We start from the raw sequence: 20,017 nt of genomic DNA, 5'->3' as shown, positions 1-20,017 counted from the left end.
CTGTCACCCTCTAGCCTGGCCTGTGTCATCCCCAGTCTAGAAACAGACACCCTGCTCCCTCTGCCATCCAGTCCAACAAGAGACACCCACCCTGGGGTGGGATGGCGCCTGCTCTTGCTACCGTCCACACTGGCTTAGGCCACACCCAACACAGAATTCGGGGCCCTTGTACAGACTTTCAGCCTTTCTCAAATAACTCCCACCCTGAAGACCCTCAAGTCTTAAGACTGCCACCACCATCAAGCCAAGAGTTCCCCCACCCACGCACCGCACCTGTGTGGTCCTTTGCCACCAGACAGTCTGGCCTGTCCCTCTCTCCAATCCCAGATACAGCACTATCACCCAGCCACCTCCACCATCCAGCTGTGGCCCAAACCCTGAAACCTGTACACCTCATTCTACATCCCAGGATCCTCACCTACCTCTGGTTCCCAGACCCTACGCCTGGGCCCTCCGGCTGCTACACCTCCCAAGATCTCAAGGCTCCAACGTCCCCATTCCACCGCAAATAGACTTATTTCACAGCCCGCACACCGAGACCCCAGCCCCAGGCCCACCTTCCGCAGCAGCCGCGGGGCATCCACACGCAGTCGGCAGCTCCGCTCCACAGTGTGCACAGCCCCATCGGCGCTTCTCCACTCGCCCAGGATTTCACTACCCAGGAAAACAGGGATGAGCGGGCAGGTGGGGAAGCGCTTCTCATAGGCCTGTGGACAGAGAGACAGTGAGTTCACGCTCCGTCCCTAGACAGAAGCGCCCAGTCACAGTGAGAACACGCACCTCTTGGCTCCTTTTCAGAGCAGTGATATACAGAAGCCCCATCAGGACAGATTGTTTGTTTGTTTGTTTATGTGACTTTAGGGATTGAACCGAACAGGGCCAGCACTCTAACACTGAGCTACATCCCCAGAGCTCTTTCCTTTCTGAGGCAGGGTCTCCCTAAGATGATCAGCTTGTCCTTGAACTCACTCTGCAGTCAAAAGCAGTCTCACAGCCTTCTCGGCCGGGATGACAGCCTGAGCTACTAGACCTAGTTCCTAGCTCAGCACTAAAAGGAAAAAAAAATCTATTTCTCAGAAAAGGTACCTGAGCCTTTCTAACTTGGGCCAGGCGGAATGGCTCCCACACAAAGATGGGTTTTCAGAAAAATGAAGGCTGTTCTGCCATCCACACGGCGTTCCTGGGAAGACACTACCAACACTTACGTGAGCACCCACAGGCTGGCTTCAAGAAACATGATCCTCAGGCAACCAGAGAAGCCTGGAATTTGATTTAGGACATGGGACTCCAGACATACGCATTAAGAAGAAATGTGTGTATGTTTGTCCAGAAAAAGTAATGAGAGTGAGGATTCTCCAAACAAGAGCTGTAATTTGGTGACCTATGACCCCATTACCACGACAAAAGCCTGCAGTCAATGTGGATGAGAACTAAGTGCTGAGTGTCAAACCAAGTTACACAACTGCCCTGCAGGTGCGAGAGAAAGAGATAGCGACACAGAGACAGAGAAAGAGAGAACCTGATAAAACGCAACACCCCTTCCTGATTAAAAAAAATAACAAAAAACAAAGATCAAAAAACATCAACAACAACAAAAAATGAAAATAACACCACCAATAAACTGCCAGCCAAGGAGGAAAAACCCATAGCTAACTTCATACTCAAGGGTGAAAGACTGAATACTCTGCCCAGCGAGTCAGAAATAAGTCTCAGGTGTGAGTTCTCCTCAGTTCTATTTAAAACCAAAGTTCAGGCTGGGGTCAGAAACTCAGTCTGAAAGGTCGTGAAGCTATTTCTATTTATAGACTACATTATCTTACATAAAAAGAAGCCTTGAAATAAATATCTCTCTCTCTCTCTCTCTCTCTCTCTCTCTCTCTCTCTCTCTCTCACACACACACACACACACACACACACACACACTCATTTACACACACACTCTCACACACACAGTATTAACACACTAATAATTAAGTTTGGTGAGGTCACAGGATACAAGCTCCATATATTAAGACAAATTTCAGGCTGGGAACTTAGCTCACTGATGGAGGGGATGTGGTTGGCCCTGGATTCTGCCCCCAGAATCACACAACAAAAATGGCAGGAATAAACTTGTGACCATGCTGGGTGGTGGTGGCCCACACATTTAATCCCAGTACTTAGGAGGCAGAAGCAGGTGGATCTCTGTGAGTTCAAGGCCAGCCTGGTCTACAGAACAAGTTCCAGACTGGTCTCCAAGCTACACAAAGAAACCGCGTCTCAGAAAAACAAACAAACTTGTGACCTTGAGTTAGGCAACACTTCCTTAGACGTGGTGTCAAAATAAAAAGAGAACTGGATTTTACTTGAGGCTTTGTGGCTTTAATAGACTCCGTCAGAAAAGTGAAAGGAGGGCTGGAGAAATGGCTCAGCAGTTAAGAGCACTTGCTAGTCTTACAGAGGACCCCCGTTCAATTCCCAGCACCCACATGGCAACTCACAGTCATCTACACTTCCAGTTCCAGGGGATCTGATGCTGTTTGACGTATTGGCCTGAGGCGCATAGACAAGCATGCAGGCAAAATAGTCATATACATAAAATAAAATTTAATAATCTAAAAAAATATAAGAAAGCAAAAATGGAAACAGCTCAGCGGTTAAGAGTGGTCAGTGCTTTCAAGAGGATCTGAATCCTGAATCAGGTTCCCAGTCCCCACAGTGGGTGACTGGCAACTGCCTCCAGTGGTCTCTTCTTGCCCTGAGGACACCTGCACACACACATGAATTTACTGAAATCTGTTTTAAAGAAGAAAGAAAGAATAGTTTGGCAAGTAAAGGCACTCCCCAACAAGACTGACAGCCCGAGTTTTATTCCCAAAACCTCCATGGAAGAGAGAATCAGCTCCCGCATACACGTCACAGGCATACACACAATAAATGGGGAAAGTTTAAATAAAGAATGAAAGAAAAGGAAAAAGGAATACACAAGGTTAAAATGAGTCAGGCATGGTTGCACACCTATAATCCCAGCACTCAGTAGGCAGAACCAGGAGAAACAACAAAAGTTCAAGGCCTTGTCTCATGCATGCTAAGTCTGCATTCTACCAGTGAGCTACATTCCCAGTCTTGTTATCAAGGGTTTTATGGTTTTCTTCTTTTTCCTTTTTTTTTTTTTTGAGAGAGAGAGAGAGAGAATCTCCCGTAACTTAGGTTGGCTTTGTGTGGAGGATGACCTTGAACTTCTACTCTACCTGCTGGGATGGTTAGTGTGCACCACCTGGCTAATATGGTATATTTACAGTGTGCGTGTGTGTGTGTGTGTGAGTGTGTGTGTGTGTGTGTGTGAGTGTGTGTGTGTGTGTGTGAGTGTGTGTGTGTGTGTGTGAGTGTGTGTGTGAGTGTGTGTGTGTGTGAGTGTGTGTGTGAGTGTGTGTGTGTGTGAGTGTGTGTGTGTGTGTGTGAGTGTGTGTGTGTGTGAGTGTGTGTGTGAGTGTGTGTGTGTGAGTGTGTGTGTGTGTGTGTGAGTGTGTGTGAGTGTGTGTGTGTGTGTGTGTGTGTGTGTGTGTGTGTGTGTGTGTGTGAGATCCCATGGAATGCTTGCTTCAGTCATGATGAGTGAGTCCCTACCTGGGTGCAAATTCTACCATGCATGAACTCTGTGGCTTTAGGAAGGACACTAAACCTCTCTGTGCCATTGTAAAGGGTCACTTTGAGAACTGAGTGACGGAGCGGCTAGAGAGGAGCAGTTGGGATCCTTCATTATGGCTGTTCAATATCTAGTTAGCTTCCACACCAATGAGCCCACCAAAGGAGTGTCCCTGAGACTGCTGTCGCTAAAACTGCTTCACACCCTGGTTGGGGGATTACTTCTTTCTGATTACTGAGGTCCCCCTGAGATGCAAAGCTGGTGAGGGTGACTAGAGAAGGCCCCCAAGCTATTAAGCGTTCAGAGATGGCAGCACCCTGCGCCATTATAGATGCTTCCAACCAGACTCGGCTCTTAGCCTGGCACAACCCACATGCCCAAACCTGAGACCAACACAGCAATAGTGGCAGCATCTGAGGACAGTAACCTCCTCTCCGTTTTCAGCCCCTGGGAGGAGACACCACCCTGACCCGGAAGGAGAAGGGGCCTCAGGACTCACAGAAAGGGGCTACAGGCCAGTGAGGAGGAGCAGACATGGTCCTGCGGAGTGCCAGGCAAACACGACACCCTGGGACTCCTGGCTTCTGGGACAACAGCATATTCTCCGTGGCAGGAATGAAGACATTCTAACTGGATGTCTGTGGCGGGGAGCCCATGAGGCCTGAACCCTATGCAGAGAACTACTATACAGGCAACTGAGGATGCTGAGGGCGGGGAAAATAGTCTTCCCCAGGGACCGGCACACCAACTGGTTATGGTTATTCAATGCCAATGGACAAGCCTGAAAGCATATACACCAGTCACATTATATAGACCGGCCAGGTTGGTTTTATATATTTAGGAATATACATGTATATACATATGTATAAACAATGAAAATAAAGGGTCATGAATTTGAAAGGGAGCAAGGATGGATCTATGAGAGGTTTGGAGGGAGAAAAGGAGAGTGGGAAAAGATGTGATTATATCATAATATCAAAAATGAAAACACTAAATTTTAAAAAAGAGAGACACTTGTACCCCTCCCTTTGACTAATGAAATGATGGTCTTCAAGAAATTAGAATTTTCCCAGGAGCCTCATGCTAGAAGGAGAAGACCGAAGCCTGGTGCCAATAAAAGGGAGAACTTGTCTCCCAGGAACAGACGTCGCAGTTCTGACAAGTTGTCAAACCACCTCGCAGGAGCGTCTAGAACCCAGACAGTGATGGCTGAGCACAGACCTCTTGCCTTCTACTTAAACCCAAACCTCATGTCAAGGCTCCAAAGATGGGCTGGGAGGGGTGGTCATTGTTGTGGAATAATCTTTTTGTACACCACGAAATGCGTCACTCTGATTGGTTTAATAAAAAGCTAAACAGCCAATAGCTAGGCAGGAGAGAGGATGCTCGGAAGAAGGTGGAGATGCAGAGCAAGCGGGACGGACAACACGGAGATGAGGTAATGAAACCATGAGGCAGAAAGTAAATTAATAGAAATGCGTTGATTTAAGTTATAAGAGCTGGTTAAAAACAAGCCTATGCTAAGCTGAGCTTTCATAATTAATAATCAGTCTCTGTGTTATTATTGGGGAGCTGACGGTCCCAATGAAAACCCCATCTAAAGGTCACTGGGCCTCTCTATTTGTTCTTCTTCCAGGAGTGACCACAGTGAAGAAATCCTTTCTCTGCTTTCCACTATTATTTCTCTGTTCAACAGGCTCATTGAAGATGAATAGCCGGAGCCTACCCGTTAGAGCTGCTGGGTCCAGCCTCTGGCTCCAACAGCCCAAAGTGACAGGCAGGGCTGCTGAGGGAGACACCTGAGAACTGTGTGTCCCACCACCAGAACAGGCGTTTCCCCTCTAAGCAGGGCTAGAGAGCAGATATTATAAGAGACTGCAGGGGCCCTCCGCAGCCACCTGCTCCCAGCGCGCCCAAACAAGACCCTTCTCTAGGCCTGAAACAAGGTAGTATCCAGAACACAGTGACCGCCCAGGGTGGTACGACAAGCCGATTCCTTCTCAGGCACCAAATGCAGGAAGGAGAGTGCGGCTGGCTTAGACTCCACCTCCCCTCTGAGTAGCTGCTGCAGAGGAGGACAGTTACCATCTCTGTCAGATCAGCTGGGCCTGCTTGCAGGAGCTGTCACTGCCCATTGGGCTGGGGTGCCTTTGATATTTTCTCATGGGAGGAGGGAGTGGAGAGGATCATTGGCCCAACCATGCCTTCTGCCATTTGTATGTGGTTCTGCCCGAAGTTCATGTGGGGTCTCAGGTGTGCTGAAGAATATGGTGTCTATAGTTTAACTGACAGAAGATCTCCAGCTCCAAGGCTGAGGGAGCCTTCATCCTCGCTGTGGTCACCTTCCAGTGCGATGTCTTCAGGGTCACACATACTCCTATAAGCAATCCCTCACTCATGCTCTGAAGTAAGCCCAATGAGCTCCCGGATTCCCATGTGGAACTTTGGTGGCATGGTACTTTGGTTCACCGTTGAGACCTTACTGGGGGGTAGATGTTGTTTATATCTCCCTTGGGGAAGGAATGTTAACAGCAACAGATGTGGCATCTGGGAAGTGGGCAGAAAGTGACCCCTGCACGAACTCAGGCAGAGCTGGTTTCTGCTGCCTCCTAACTAGGGGACTCGGGTAAGTCACTGGTCCTCCCAGAGCCTCCATTGATCCATCTCTAGAATGAGGTGGTTAAGTTCCTGTATCACCAGAGAGAGTGTCACTGAATGAGAGTCACACAGCAAGTCTGGCTGTGCTCCTCCGCCTGCGAGCTCTCTTCTGTCCCATCCTTGGAAGGATGTCTTTTTTTGACTACTTCGGAAGCCAGAGCTCACTGATTCTCTGACTCATTGATTCACCCCAGGTCACACAGAATGAAATGATGAATTTGGACTTGAATCCAGAGTACCCCCCTCCCCCAGGAACCCCTTGCTCAGCACTTGTTCCCGTGGGAGGCTCAGAAACAGAACCAGACATTGTGCTCCGGGCCTGTCCAGCCATATCTTTCCCTTTTCTGCCCTAAGTCTTTCAATTCCTGCAAGGCCATGGCCGCACCACCCCCTGTCTTGGACTACTGTCAAGTCCCTGCTGCTACCCTAGAGAAACAAGTGGACAAAAGAGCAATCCCTGGGCTCAGGGCGGCTCCATCAGGACAGTGCTTGCCTTATATCTTATAAGCACAAGGGTTGACTTTAGTTCCTAAGAACCCATATAAAAGATGCTGGGCAAGGTGGTATATGTTTGCAATCCTAGAGATGAAGAGATGGGAGGTGGAGACAGGTGGATCCCTGGGGCTCACTGGACAACCAGCCTAGCTCCTATTGGGTGAGTTCTTCTCTAATGAGAGACTTTGCCTCAAAAAATGAGATGGGCAGCACCTAAGGAGCAAGAGATTGACCTCTGGCCTTTACATATGTAACTGTAAGTGTGCAAAGACTCTCTGTCTCTCTGTGTCTGTCTGTGTGTGTATGTCTCTCTCTCTCTCTCTCTCTCTCTCTCTCTCTCTCTCACACACACACACACACACACAGACACACACAAACCTCACATTCCTTATTTGGCCTCCAGGTCCATCAGCCCCCCTCCCACTCAGCCCCTAACCCTGCCCCAGCCTTGCTAGCTCTGAACTGCATCCAGCTTGTCCTGCCACAGGACCTTGCGCCAGTTGTCTCCAGGCCTGAGAAGCTCATCTATTGCATGACTGAGAGAGTGGGAGGTATGAGTCACCAGGACTTTCTGGAGGGAGCTACCCTTCTTCCAGGGATTCATCCCGGGCACCTCCCCCCGTAGCTGCCTCCTCTCCATCCTTTTGTCCCATTCATTTCCTCGACAGCTCTTATCAACACGCCTAGTGATAGATGTGTGTGTGTGTGCGAGTATGTGTGTGTGTGTGTGGTGATACTTCATTTGTATTTCAATACATAAACCTTCCTGAATTCAGAGAGTAAAAGAGCCACACTGGCCAGCCTTACAGACCAGACAGATGTGACACACACCTTTAATCCCGGTAGCCACACTAGTTTGCCATAGAAATCAGGCAGTAGGGGTGCACGCCTTTAATCCCAGCACTAGCGAGGAATATAAGACAGGAGAAGGCAACTCTCACACAGTCTCATTCTGAGATTCCTGGAGGCAGGATCGCCATTTTGGACTGAGGTCAAGATGAGACTCAGTGACTGACTGTTTTGCTTTTCAGACCTTCAAGTTGAACCCTAATTCCTGTCTCTGGCTTCTCACAGAAGTCCTCAGCCCCATCCCTGGCTCCATCCCCTACACACAAATGGCAATGCAATCAGGGAACTCATATCACCATGTCAAGGCCCGAGAAACACCTGAATGGCATCCAGGGAGAGAGGACAGGCCGCAGACTCAGCACCACAGTCAATGGATAGCCTGCTTCCCATGGGGAGAATTCCATCTGGAAACCTCAGATAACAAGTTTTGGGGATGCTGACTAGCAGCAGGTGGTTCTCTACAACTGTAAAAGAAAGGGGCCCATCTTCACCCAGAGGCCCCCAGAGCTCCAGTGCAATGGGGGAGATAAACAACCCAAAGCTACTTGTCAGTGTCGAGGACAGTGGTCACCAAGGAACGCTGGGCACCGCTGTTCCTCTTTCAGAGAGCGTAAAACACCCATGCAGAGCGCAACAGTGTGGAAGCCTGGTGTCCCCGTCACATTTCTATGATACCCCCCTTCCGCAGATGCGTAAGTGGAGGCCAGGGAAGTCAGGGGACTAGCCTGGCGAGAGGGCGCTCCACCACTGAGCCACTCCTTCCTGCCTGTCATATTTCACGTTCTCATCCTAAAGCCGGGAAAACAGGATACTGCTCCAACTGCAGAGAGATAAGTCACTCCTTCCTTACCCCACACCAGGAACAGGAGGGCCCTTGCCTTTGCACAGGAGAATGTTCTAGAATGTGGTCACTGCCCAGAAAATCTTGCTTGAGTTCCTAGTGTTGAGTCCCAAGAAAGGATGTGTACAGTGCAGCTGTCGGCTGTTGCTGTGGCAACAGGAACAGTGAGCACTGAGGGTCAAGATGGAACATTCCAGGCATTTCACATTACCCCTTCCAACAATCCGAGGAAGTAGGCAGGAATCATGTGGGTACAGAGAACCCAAAGTTCAGAGAGACTGAGCTGTTTGCCCACAATCACACAGCTTGTGAGGAGAGAAGCTGACATTTGACCTCTGGCCGCTAAAGCATGGGTTCCTGGTTCCTGCATTGTGTTTCCCCTCAAACCAAATGGTCCCCCGTGTGCACACACGCACGCACACACAAACACACCACATAAACACAAACACATACACGCCACAAACACACATGGGGGGTGGTATACACTCATGTTTTAGACCATGTTCAGTGCAGTCCTGACACTCCCATCGCATGGCTTCTTGGATAGACTCAGTTGTGTGGGAGTGTGTCTGCCCTCCCAGCTCAGCCCATGCAAGAGCCTGTCTGAGGGTTCTTTGAGCTAGCCCTGTATCCCCTTCCTGTGCTGCACTCAGAAAAGGAACAGAAGTTTAAATGCTGGCTCAGTGCATGACAACTCCACCCTGAAGGTGACAGGGTGGTTGAGCACTGTTCCCACCAGTGGGTCACAGGGCCTGCCTATGCTGCAACCGCTCACACAACCTCGGTCCCTGCCAGGCACCTCAGCCACCAGCTCATGTCCCCATACTTGGCCTGGACACGCGCGAAGGAAGCCTGCGCCTGTTCAGACCAAATAGGCATGTGGTGTGGCCTTCTGGGGGTCACAGGGTGACAGGAGCATCAAGTTACAGCCTCTTTGCCAGGTGGCAGTGGAGGGAGGGTGTTGAACAGCCGGGCTTGCCTGCTCGACAAAAGAGCAGGTCCAAGGCCCAGAGCCTGTCCAGGCAAGGCCACACCGTATGGGACCCCATTCTGCAGAATGAGACCGACACTCTTAGTGGGTAGAGAAGGAAGACTGGAGTCTGGCAGTCCTGCATTCCTGGCTGGATGCCCACCTCCAGGCAACAGAATTCTGATACAACTTCCCCCACCCAAACTATGGCTTGAATCTTTAACAGCCTCCTCTCCCACAAAAGACACATTTTTGAGTGAGTTTCACTTGGTCCCCAGTGAAACATGACTGAGAGACGATGAAGTCTATAGAAGCTGATGCCCGGGCAGGACATCAGGTAAGGTTTCCCACTGTTCTTCCAGGGGATCTGAGTTTGGTTCGCAGCACTCATGTTAGGTGCTTCTCAACTGCCTGGAACTCAAGTTCTGAGGGAGCCAATGCCTCTGGCTCCATGGGCACCCACACCTACCTGTATATACACACATCATGCACACACATACACGGGGGGGGATTATGGACTAGGAGTGCAGGGTCAGTGAGATGGCTCAGCAGGTGGAGGTGCTTGCTGCTAAGTGACCTGAGATTGACCCCTCCCCAAAGTGCCCATAAAGTAGAAGAAAAAAACAGAATCAGACAGACGTTGTCTTCTGACTTCACACGTGCGCCATGGCATGAACACTACGCCCCCCCATAACATAAACAAAGTGCAAACATTAATAAAACTCGGATGGAGCTGAGTGGAATGAAACCATGCACAAAGGGACAACGCAGTGTGACTCCTTCCCTTCGAGACACCTAGGACGGTTTAGCTTGTGGACCAAGCAATGCGGAGGGTCTCCAGAGTCCACGGCAGTGGTGGAGCGAGAGGTGTTTTGCAGGTAGTCTCAGCTGGGCGGTGAGAGGCCTCTGGGGGTGCCAGTTGCCCAGCAATGCATTTGTCCCTAGTGTCACTGACGGTAGAGATAAAGCAGTTGCCATGGTGGGGCTTTGTTTTGTTGCTGTTGTTTATGGAGCTGAAGCTGGAAACCACTTGGCACGTGCTCTGCCATGGCACGGCAGCCCAGCCTGCAGCAGTGAACTTGGTGTGTACTGCACTGTGAGCGGCAAGCACATGCTTCAGACAGCATGTCTCAGCACCAGGAACGCTTGGTCTCTGCACCAACATCTCTATGTCTATGCTGTTGATTACCCAAGCAGATAGCACACAGCTACCACCCCAGCACCTAGAAGCTGGGTCAGGAACTCAAGACCATTCTTAGCTGTGTATTGCATTATTGGCTGCATGTTGCATTTGAGCCTTGACTATGTGAGAGTTTGAGGGGAGGGAGACAAAATACCTTAAAAGTGTCGGAGAGGGGGCTGGAGAGATGGTTTGGCTGTTAAGAATATTGGCTGCTCTCACAGATGACCAATATTTGGTTCCCAGCTCCCCCATAGTAGCTCACAACCATCTATAATTCTAGTTACAAGAGATTTAACACCCTCTTCTGACCTCTTTGGGCACCAGGCATGCATGTGGTAAACACACACACACACTATGCAGTTAAAACACTCATACATAAATTAGTAATTTTAATCTAAAAAATGTGGGATTTTTTTGTTTTTGTTTTTTTAATGCCAGACATGGTAGCACAGGACATAATCTCAGATCTCAGGAAACAGAGGCAGGAGAATAGACATAAGTCCAAAGTCATCCTGGTATCATGATATCCATAAGGGTTCCAGGCCAGCCAAGAGCTACAGAGCAAGACTCTGTCTCAAGAGATAACCTTTAATCCCAGCCCTCAGGAGGCAGAGACAAGTGGATCTCTCTAAAAGTGAGGCCAGCCTGGTCTACACAGAGATACCCTGCCTCGAACAAACAAACAATAAAGATAAATAATCAGGAACTGGGGAGATGGCTCAATGGGTAAGAAAGTGCAAGCATGAGAATCTGAGCTTGAATCCCAACACCCAGCACGGTTACTACAGAGAAAAGAGGATCGCTGGTGCTTACTAGCTCTAAATTGAGAGACCTGCCAAGGTGGAGAATAATGGACACACGTGTACAGACAGACACCATACCATACATACAAAGAAAACTTGACCACCAGATAGACATGGTATCACCTTCCAGAAAGTTCTTTAATAAAAAAAAAGACCCTTAAAAACAACTAAACAAGTCAACAATCAGTGATCTAGTGCCTTTGGGAGCTAATGCATGCAGAAAGGAATGATGGCCAAGAACCTCCTCATGTCCTGCAGGCTTCTGACATCAGGAGACTCTGCTGGGCAGTTGATAGGGATTGCCCAAATCAGGGTTCACCACCAAGGCAGAATTGCTTCCCTTCATCAGTTAGCAAACAGATCAAATGATGCCCCAGGGAACTCATTTAATCTCACTTAAATAAGGCCCCAGCTGCTTTATTAAAAGGCTGTCCACAGCAACCAGTTCATGGGAACTGCTTTTGGCCCGTGCTGCAAGAGGATCCGGCTCCTTATTAATGATCCATTTGCTCAATTACACGCTGTGTATCAATACGGCATGGGCAAGGTTTAAATATTTTAACACGAAATTGCAGGGGGATGGAATGACGTCTCCACAACCTGTGGGAAATCTACTGCTTACAAAATTCCACTTCACGCTGTCTCTCCTCCTTACATTCGCAAAATCAAAGGGGATTTGGAACCCAAGACAACCTGGGACAGTGGCCACACAAGAAAGGACAAGGTCATTTCTGAAGCCTCATGGCCAAGGGTTTGATCATGGTTTTACCAAGTGTCACGACGTAAGCTCACTCTACGGAGTGAGGCTCTCTAAATTTTGGTCCCAGTTCTGCTGTGTGCTGGTGCCACTAACACAGGACAAAATGACACCAAAAGTTAAAAAAACATAGTGTTAGGTTTGTATGGGGGCGGGGGCTCAAAAGCACACAGACAGATTCCTGAAGAATGAGGAATCTACTACAAGGGTTATGAACTCTGTGGACAGCCAAAGTGGTAACAATATGATGAACGTTCTGTAGAGTTCGGGCTGCAGCTCCAGAGACAGGCAGCATGGTGGAGTCCCAGCAGAGGAGGGAGCTTCTTCTGGGTTCAGGTCAAGCCAGCAGCTAGGCTCTCTGCTTCCTGGGCAGGAGCAGGGTGGGGAGAGAGTGAGGAACAGAATGTGTGCCCTTTGTGTAGGTGCACTTCCCAAGTGAGATTATGGACATATCCCAGGAGGGTGCCCATTGGTATCTGCGAAGGGGCTTGGCAGTGGGATTCTAACACTACATTCTCCCACACAGGAAGGGGGAAAAGTCTCTCACCCTGGAGTCTGATGTTTGTTTCATAGGACTTGGGTCAAGAAACTTCAATGCAGCTCATAAAGCCAAAATCTCATTCAGAGAGAGTCGTGTCTTGTTAAAGATATCTCAAATGAGAATGTCAAAAGCAACAAGCTGGGGCTGGAGAAATGGCTCAGTGGTTAAGAGCATTGCCTGCTCTTCTAAAGGTCTTGAGTTCAATTCCCAGTAACCACGTGGTGGCTCACAACCATCTGTAATGAGGTCTGATGCCCTCTTCTGGCCTGCAGACATACACAAAGACAGAACATTGTATACATAATAAATAAATAAATATTTAAAAAAAAAAAAGCAACAAGCTGTAGCTACTTAGAGTGTGGGTACCAAGCATGAAGCCTTAAGTTTCATCCCCAGCCCCACATTTCAAATAAAGATGGGTGCCTTGCTCTGTCTCACATGAAGCAGGAGCTAGGCTGCCTCAAAACTTCCCCTTTGGGGCTGGAGAGATGGCTCAGAGGTTAAGAGCATTGCCTGCTCTTCCAAAGGTCCTGGGTTCAATTCCCAGCAACCACATGGTGGCTCACAACCATCTGTAATGAGGTCTGGTGCCCTCTTCTGGCCTGCAGGCATACACGCAGACAGAGTATTGTATACATAATAAATAAATATTTTTTAAAAAACTTCCCCTTTTTCCTTCTGTTTAAAACTATATCAGAAGCCGGGCACCTTTAATCCCAGCACTTGGGAGGCAGAAGCAGGCGGATCTCTGTGAGTTTCAGGACAGCCTGGTCTACAAGAGCTAGTTCTAGGACAGGCTCCAAAGCTACACAGAGAAACCCTTTCTCAAAAATAAAATCAGATCATTCTATTATAGTATTATTCAATGTGTAAATTACCTAGTCATAAAATAAAAACTTTAAGGGGCTAGAGAGGTGTTCAGCAGTTAAAAAGCATGTACTGCTCTTCTAGGAGACCCCAGCACCATTCACAGCACCCATGTCAGGAAGCTTACAACCACCTGGAACTCCAGCTCCAGGGAGGTTGATGTCTCTGGACTCCACCGACACCTGTGCACATGTGTACCTGCTTACCCATGGACACACATGCATACACATAATTTAAACTACAATAATCTTTTATAAGTCATTACTGGATGCTGTAGTGAGATTTTAATCACAGCACTTACGAAGCAGAGGTAGGCAGAAGATCTCCGTGAGTCTGAGGTTAGCCTGGCTTACCTAGCAAGTTCTGGGCCAAGTCAAGTCTATATAGTAAGACCCTGTCCCCCAACGTTCCCCAAGAAAAGTACTGAAAAGTGTTTTTAATAAAATAAAGGTGTAGAATGATTAAGGAAACATGGTACCTGGCAGCAACCTCTGGCCTTCTCATAAACATGCGTGTTCATGTATACATCCACACTGTATGTACATATACCACACACATACATAAACACACAGCAGTCCCTTCCTTTTTCTCTTTTCTTTTTCCTTTAAAGGTCTCACTATATAGCCAAAGCTGGACTTGAATCTGCAATCTTCCTGCCCTAGCTGGCCAAATGCATGAGCCACCACACCTAGCTTAAAATGTCCAAACTCTCTTTGTGCATGCATGCATGTGTGCATGTGGGCATGTGTGTGTGTGTGTGTGTGGTGTGTGTGTGTGCGCGCGTGTGTGTGAATAGGTGTGTGTGTGGACATCAGAAGTTGATGCCGGTGTCTTCCTCCATTAATCTCCATTTAATTTTGAGGCAGAATTGTTCACTTAGCCTGGAGCTCCGTGCATCTCTACTAGGCTGACTGACCAGTGAGTTTTGGAGATCTGCCTGTTTCCGTACCCCCTCCTGAGGGTTAGAGGTGCACACTATTGCACCCAGCTTTTATATGAATGCAGGGGAGTCCTAACTCAGCTCCCCATAGTTACACAGCAAGTTCTTTTGCCCACTGAGTCATCTCCCTGGCTCAAATCTTTTAAAACAGTCTCCACACTTAGGAGGCTGAAACAGGAGTGTTGCTGTGAGTTCCAGGTCTGCCTGAGCAACAGTCTGAGTGAGATCCTACCTCAAAATAAACTCAATCAATTGGACCAATGGTTCAGTGGGTAAAGGTGCCTAAAGCCCTGAGTTCAATTCCCAAAACTCACATAGTAAAAAAAAAAAAAAACAGCAAAGCAAAAACAAGCAAACAAAAAACCTAAATTGTCCTCTCTGACTTCCACATAAATTCCCATTCTCAGTATCTTTCTCTTTTTAAAATAGTGTAATAAAGTGTTTTAGAAATCTTTCTGGAGAGATGGCTCAGTGGTTAAAAGCACTTACTGCTCTTCCAGAGGACCAGGGTTCAGTTACCAGTTCCCACATCGGGTGGCTCACTGTACCCTGTGACTCCAGTTCCAACATGCTCTGGCCTCGGTGGGCACCTACATGCATAAGATGCATGTAAATTCATGCAGACATACATACATACATACACATAATATATGATATAATCTTTCATGTCATGTCATAAATATATGAATTAATCTTTAAAATATCTTAGAAATTAGTCATAAAATCAATTGTTTTTCAGTTTCTGCTGGTGGGCATTTAAAGCATGAAAGGGTGATTTCAGTGTCCCATATACTTCTGTTAAACAGACACCAACCGGCCAGCAGCTCCCCAGATGCCTGGAGGCAGCTGAGTTCATCCCCAGTGGTCCAACCTGGAACCCACGCTGAGAGCGAGTGTCAGCTGAGGAACAAAGAGGGGCATTAAGGGCAGAAAAACCCCTTTGTGCCTCCAGAGCCACAAGTTCCGCTTAGTTATGTAGCTATTTGAGGGACAATAGTGTTTTGTCAACGTTAGCAAAGTGTCTTTGTCTGTGGAGAAGCTGCAGATCTGGATACAGACAAGAACAGGACGGAAGAAGAGAGGCCATGGCTGTGACCACCTTCTAGAGAACTCTTTGAAAACCACTCGATGCAATTTGCTGTTTATTTGTTTGTTTGCTTTGGTTTTAGAGACAGAGTCTCTATGCAGCCCTGGCTGTCCTGGTACCCTCCGTGTAGACCAGGCTGGCTTCAAACTCACAGAGATCATCCTGCCTCAGACTCCCAAGTGCTGGAAATTCACTATTTGAAGACCTTCCTATTTTTTTTTAAATCGGGGGCAGAGGAGGCTTGAGATAGTGTCACACGTGGCTCAGGCTACCTTGTAGCTCACAATGATTTTGGTCTCCTGAGCCTCTTGTCTCTGTCATTCTCTTATCTACTGCTAGGGTAGGCATGTACCAACCACATCGGATTGTGAATTTTTTTATAACCTAGGCATGATAAACTGAGTTTACATTTATAAGGCTCACACAGCAGATCATTTTCCGCCCTGGTTTCAGAACAACCCCAGAAGGTGAGGACAGGCTCTCTCTTTGACTCAGTGAGTGAGTGGGTTCAGAAGCTTACAAAGCGTGAGTTGCCAGGAACGGTAGGGACTTAGAGTCACCACCGCTACCCCTCAGAGATGTCTTGAAATGCTTAAATTACATTATTAAATTAAAATACCCTGCGGTGGTGGCATGTGCCTTTAATCCTAGCACTCGGAGGCAGAGGCAGGCAGATCTCTGAGTTTGTGGTCAGCCTGGTCTACAGAGCTAGTACCAGGGCAGGCTCCAAAGCTACACATACAAACCTTGTCTCAAAAAACCAAAATAATAATAATAGCAATAATAATAATACTTGTTTTTATTTGGGAGGCTGTGCATGTGGAGTTCAGAGAACAGCTTGCGGGAGCCTGTTCTCTTCTTCCAGCATTTGGACTCCAGGGATGGAACTCCGGTCCTCGGGTCTGAAGGTAGGTACCTTTACCCAATGGGTCATCTCAGCAGACTTTTCTCCTTTACATGGCATCTTCAAGTAGCCCAGGCTAGCCTCAAGCTCATGGCAAGATGAGGTTAAGCTAGCCTCCTGCCTCTAAACTTCTGTGCTGGGGTTATAGTTGAGCACCACCATATGAAATTATGAGGTGCTGTGCATTGAGATCAGGGCTTTGTTCATGCTGGGAGAGCACGCCTCCAGTTGAGATACAGCCTCTCAGGTGGTGGTGGCGCATGTCTTTAATCCCAGCACTTGGGAGGCAGAGGCAGGCGGATCTCTGTGAGTTCGAGGCCAGCCTGGTCTACAAGAGATACAGCCTCTCGTCTGGTATTTTTCATCTGCTTGGTATGGAGTGAGCTCTGTGCTGGGATGGACACACACACACACACAGTCAATCACCATGACAACCTTATGCCAAAGTGGGCCATGAAACAATGTGGATCGTGCTTCAGACCAAAGTAACCGAGTCTCACCCTCTGGAGTCACAGCCCCATGGCAAAGAGGGGAACCAGCCTTACAGCCTGCCTGGACAAGAGGACAAGTCACAGTAAGAGCCAGAATTCAAGGTGCATTTCCTCTTCATCAGAGCCTGCTGTAGGAACTTCCAGATGTCCACGGCCATCACCATGATTTGGAAAGCCAGGGATGCCCACTTTAAAGATGGGCAGCAGAGGGTTGATTGGTAGGAAAGTAACCCACATTGCCAGCCTCCCACCCTGGGAACCAGTCGTGTGTAATGATGCCTCCTGTGGACCTCCATGGTTTATCTGACTAGGAAAACAGAAGCATGTGGGCTCACAGAGGTGGACCAAACAGGAAACCTGTGCATATCCACCAGCTGAGAGGGGATCTTACAAAGAAGGCTGGGGTTAGCAGTAGGGGTGGGGTGCAGCAGACTGGTGTTTAGGACACTTTGGCACTCATTCATATGATGAATGACTATAGTCTACTACTATATTGGGCCACATTCATAGCTGTCCTGGGACACATTAAGCCCATGGGTCACAGGTTGGACACACTTGCAAGACATTTCAGTATAATTATTTATAAAACCTTGTCTTCTCTCTCTGTGTGTCTGTGTGTGTGTCTCCCCCCTTTTCTCTCTCTGTGTGAGTATGTGTGTGTGTGCCTTCCCCCCTTTCTGTGTGTGTGTGTGTGTGTGTGTGTGTGCACGCATGCATGCGCTAGCTTGGCAAGCATTCACCTCTGTACTTTGCTTTCAGCTCTAAATCTTGTGTGATAACAGGGAGTGCCATATGTCACAGGTACCTACTATGTGTCAATCATGTGGCTTCCGGGATACCAGTCACTTCTGTTACTCTCCACCATAAGCCTGTTGCACTGCCCCCATTTCTCCAAGGAGATACTGAAGCTTCAGGAGGCAGAGTGATGAAACCCAGAGAAGGAATCCAAGGCATGCCCCAGCTCTGGCCTCAGTGCAAAGATCTGGTCCAGGAGGCCAAGGATCTGGGCTCAGTCCTAGCCAACCAACTGCCTCCTTGTAAGACACTCAGACGTATTGTATCTACATCCTCAGACTGGGAGGCTACATCTTCATCCCCTATTTTTGTTTCTATGTAACCCAGGAGGACTTTGAATTTCCGATTATCCTGTTTCAGCCTCTCAAATGCTGGGATTGCAGGCACATACCACCACACTAGATCTTGTATTCTATCTGCTAGGCAGTGTTCCAAGAGTCATGACAGATGGAAGGGGGTGGCCAGGCAAAGAAGTCAGGGCAGCGGAATAGTTTAGCAATTCTTTCCCATTCCATAGTCTGAAATGCCCCCTCTCCATCCCACCATAGCTGACCTCCAGCCACAAGAGGGACCGAGAACCAGGGGTCACTCACCGCCATGACCAGCTCGAATGGATACTTGTACACTCGGACAGGAGACTGGTATTTTTGCACCATGTTCAAACTCAGACACCACCAGGACAGGGTGAGCACAGAGCCTGGGAACAAAACGTTACTAGTGAGGCGGATATGATTGCCAGCGGCTCCTGGCCAGGTACCACCCCTCTGAGAACAAGCACGACATCTCCCCATCCCCACTCTTCCAGAGTCCTCCATAGGTACCCTCAAAGCCACCCACTCAAACAGGCACATGCATTTCAACTCTTCCATTCCCACGATTGTCCTCACATAGTCTCACCATGGCTTGCCGTGCATATCCTGCCCTATTGCCCACCCACCACCCCCAGTTTTTTTGTGCCTGCCGGTTCATGTTCCTGCGGAATACCCTGATACATGCACCCTTCTGTACATTTCCCCTGCACTCCATGCCCACACAGAACAGACCTTGTACACGCAGCACAGAACTTTGCACAGACACTCTGCTCTCTGTAGCAACTACACGCACACACACACACGCACACACACACAATATTCCCCAGGTGCATACAGTGCTCACCCACACAAAGCTATTCAAACATTCTATGCAAGCACGCGCAGGCCCCACAGTCCCGCTCACCCTTGGAGCTGCTGGAGGCACAGCACAGTGCCCTGGCACCTGCTTGATCAGGGAGCTGAGCTCGCCAGAGTCCCAGCAGACACCTTTCCGGGAGCACAGAGCCTTGGAGCTCAACAGCCTCAGCCTGGCACCAGCCTCTTGCTCATTCCTACATACACGGTGGCTGGCCCGCAAAAGAAGGACCAGAGAGGTGACAAATGTGTCCAGCCTGGAGAGCTCCAGGACCCGGGACAGCGGGAGAACTTAGCTTGACTTGGCCCCGCCCCTAGAGGTTTATCTTGCTCCCTGATTGGTCTGGTACCAACCCACACTGGCCGTACTCTGCCCGCTGTCTTATACCTTGCCCCTCGTTTTTACCCTTCCCTCGCTTGGTCACGCCTTCAGCCCCGCCCTTTCTTCCAATTGGCCACAGCTCGAGAAAGCCCTGCCCATACTGAACGCGTCCACAGTCATCCAGACTCAGCAAAGGTTCCGCCCCTACCCAATCTCCGCCCCCATGAAGACCCAGCCCCCAAGCCCTGCACCCCTTCACCTGAACCTGCCCGTAGGTACAGTTCAGCGCAGCCTCGCTCTGTGTAACCTCTCCTTCATCCACCGGGATGAACTTTTTGTTGTTGTTTGGTTTGTTTTGAGGCCGACCTGTCCATCCCCGAAATCGAGGCTAGACTGCCTCAAGTGCGGGGATTACAGACGTGCGCCACCACGCCCCGGCTGATAGCTGGCCTTGAGCTCAGCTCCTCCACCTAGTCGCTTCTGAGGCAGCAGTGGTCCAGACCATCCTTTCCGGAAGCATTGTTTAAAGCATTGTTTATTCACCATTCACACCTTTGCAGAGCGCCCACTGTCAGGCCCTCGGGTATTAAATAAATTCGGCAGGCTGGAGAGATGGCTCAGCAGTTAAAATATGTACTGCTTCTCCAGAGTAGCGGAGTTAGAGTCCCAGCACCCAAGTCAAGCGCTTGCAACGTCCTGTAAGCCCACCTCTGGGGACAACCA

The 20,017-nt window shown here is 48.9% G+C and overlaps 1 protein-coding gene across 2 annotated transcripts in view; it reads right to left on the bottom strand.

Moving 5' to 3' along the window:
* The window catches only part of Sec14l5 (SEC14 like lipid binding 5), a 38,674-nt gene extending 19,277 nt beyond the window's left edge, over window positions 1-19,397 (bottom strand). The window contains exons 1-3 of one of the 2 annotated variants that reach the window (XM_075941929.1): window positions 19,022-19,397; window positions 18,400-18,503; window positions 558-707 (exon numbers count right to left, since the gene is read on the bottom strand). In XM_075941929.1, coding sequence (XP_075798044.1) covers window positions 558-707; window positions 18,400-18,462 — 213 coding nt within the window. In that variant the 5' untranslated portion in view covers window positions 18,463-18,503; window positions 19,022-19,397. The remainder of the gene's footprint in view (window positions 1-557; window positions 708-18,399; window positions 18,504-19,021) is intronic. The other variant, XM_075941930.1, reaches the window with a different exon arrangement.
* Window positions 19,398-20,017: the final 620 nt, after the last annotated feature.

Source organism: Microtus pennsylvanicus, chromosome 11, assembly GCF_037038515.1.
Source record: "Microtus pennsylvanicus isolate mMicPen1 chromosome 11, mMicPen1.hap1, whole genome shotgun sequence".
Lineage (NCBI taxonomy): Eukaryota > Metazoa > Chordata > Mammalia > Rodentia > Cricetidae > Microtus > Microtus pennsylvanicus.
Note: the sequence above shows the minus strand (reverse complement) of the source record. Positions and strands in the feature narration are given on the sequence as shown.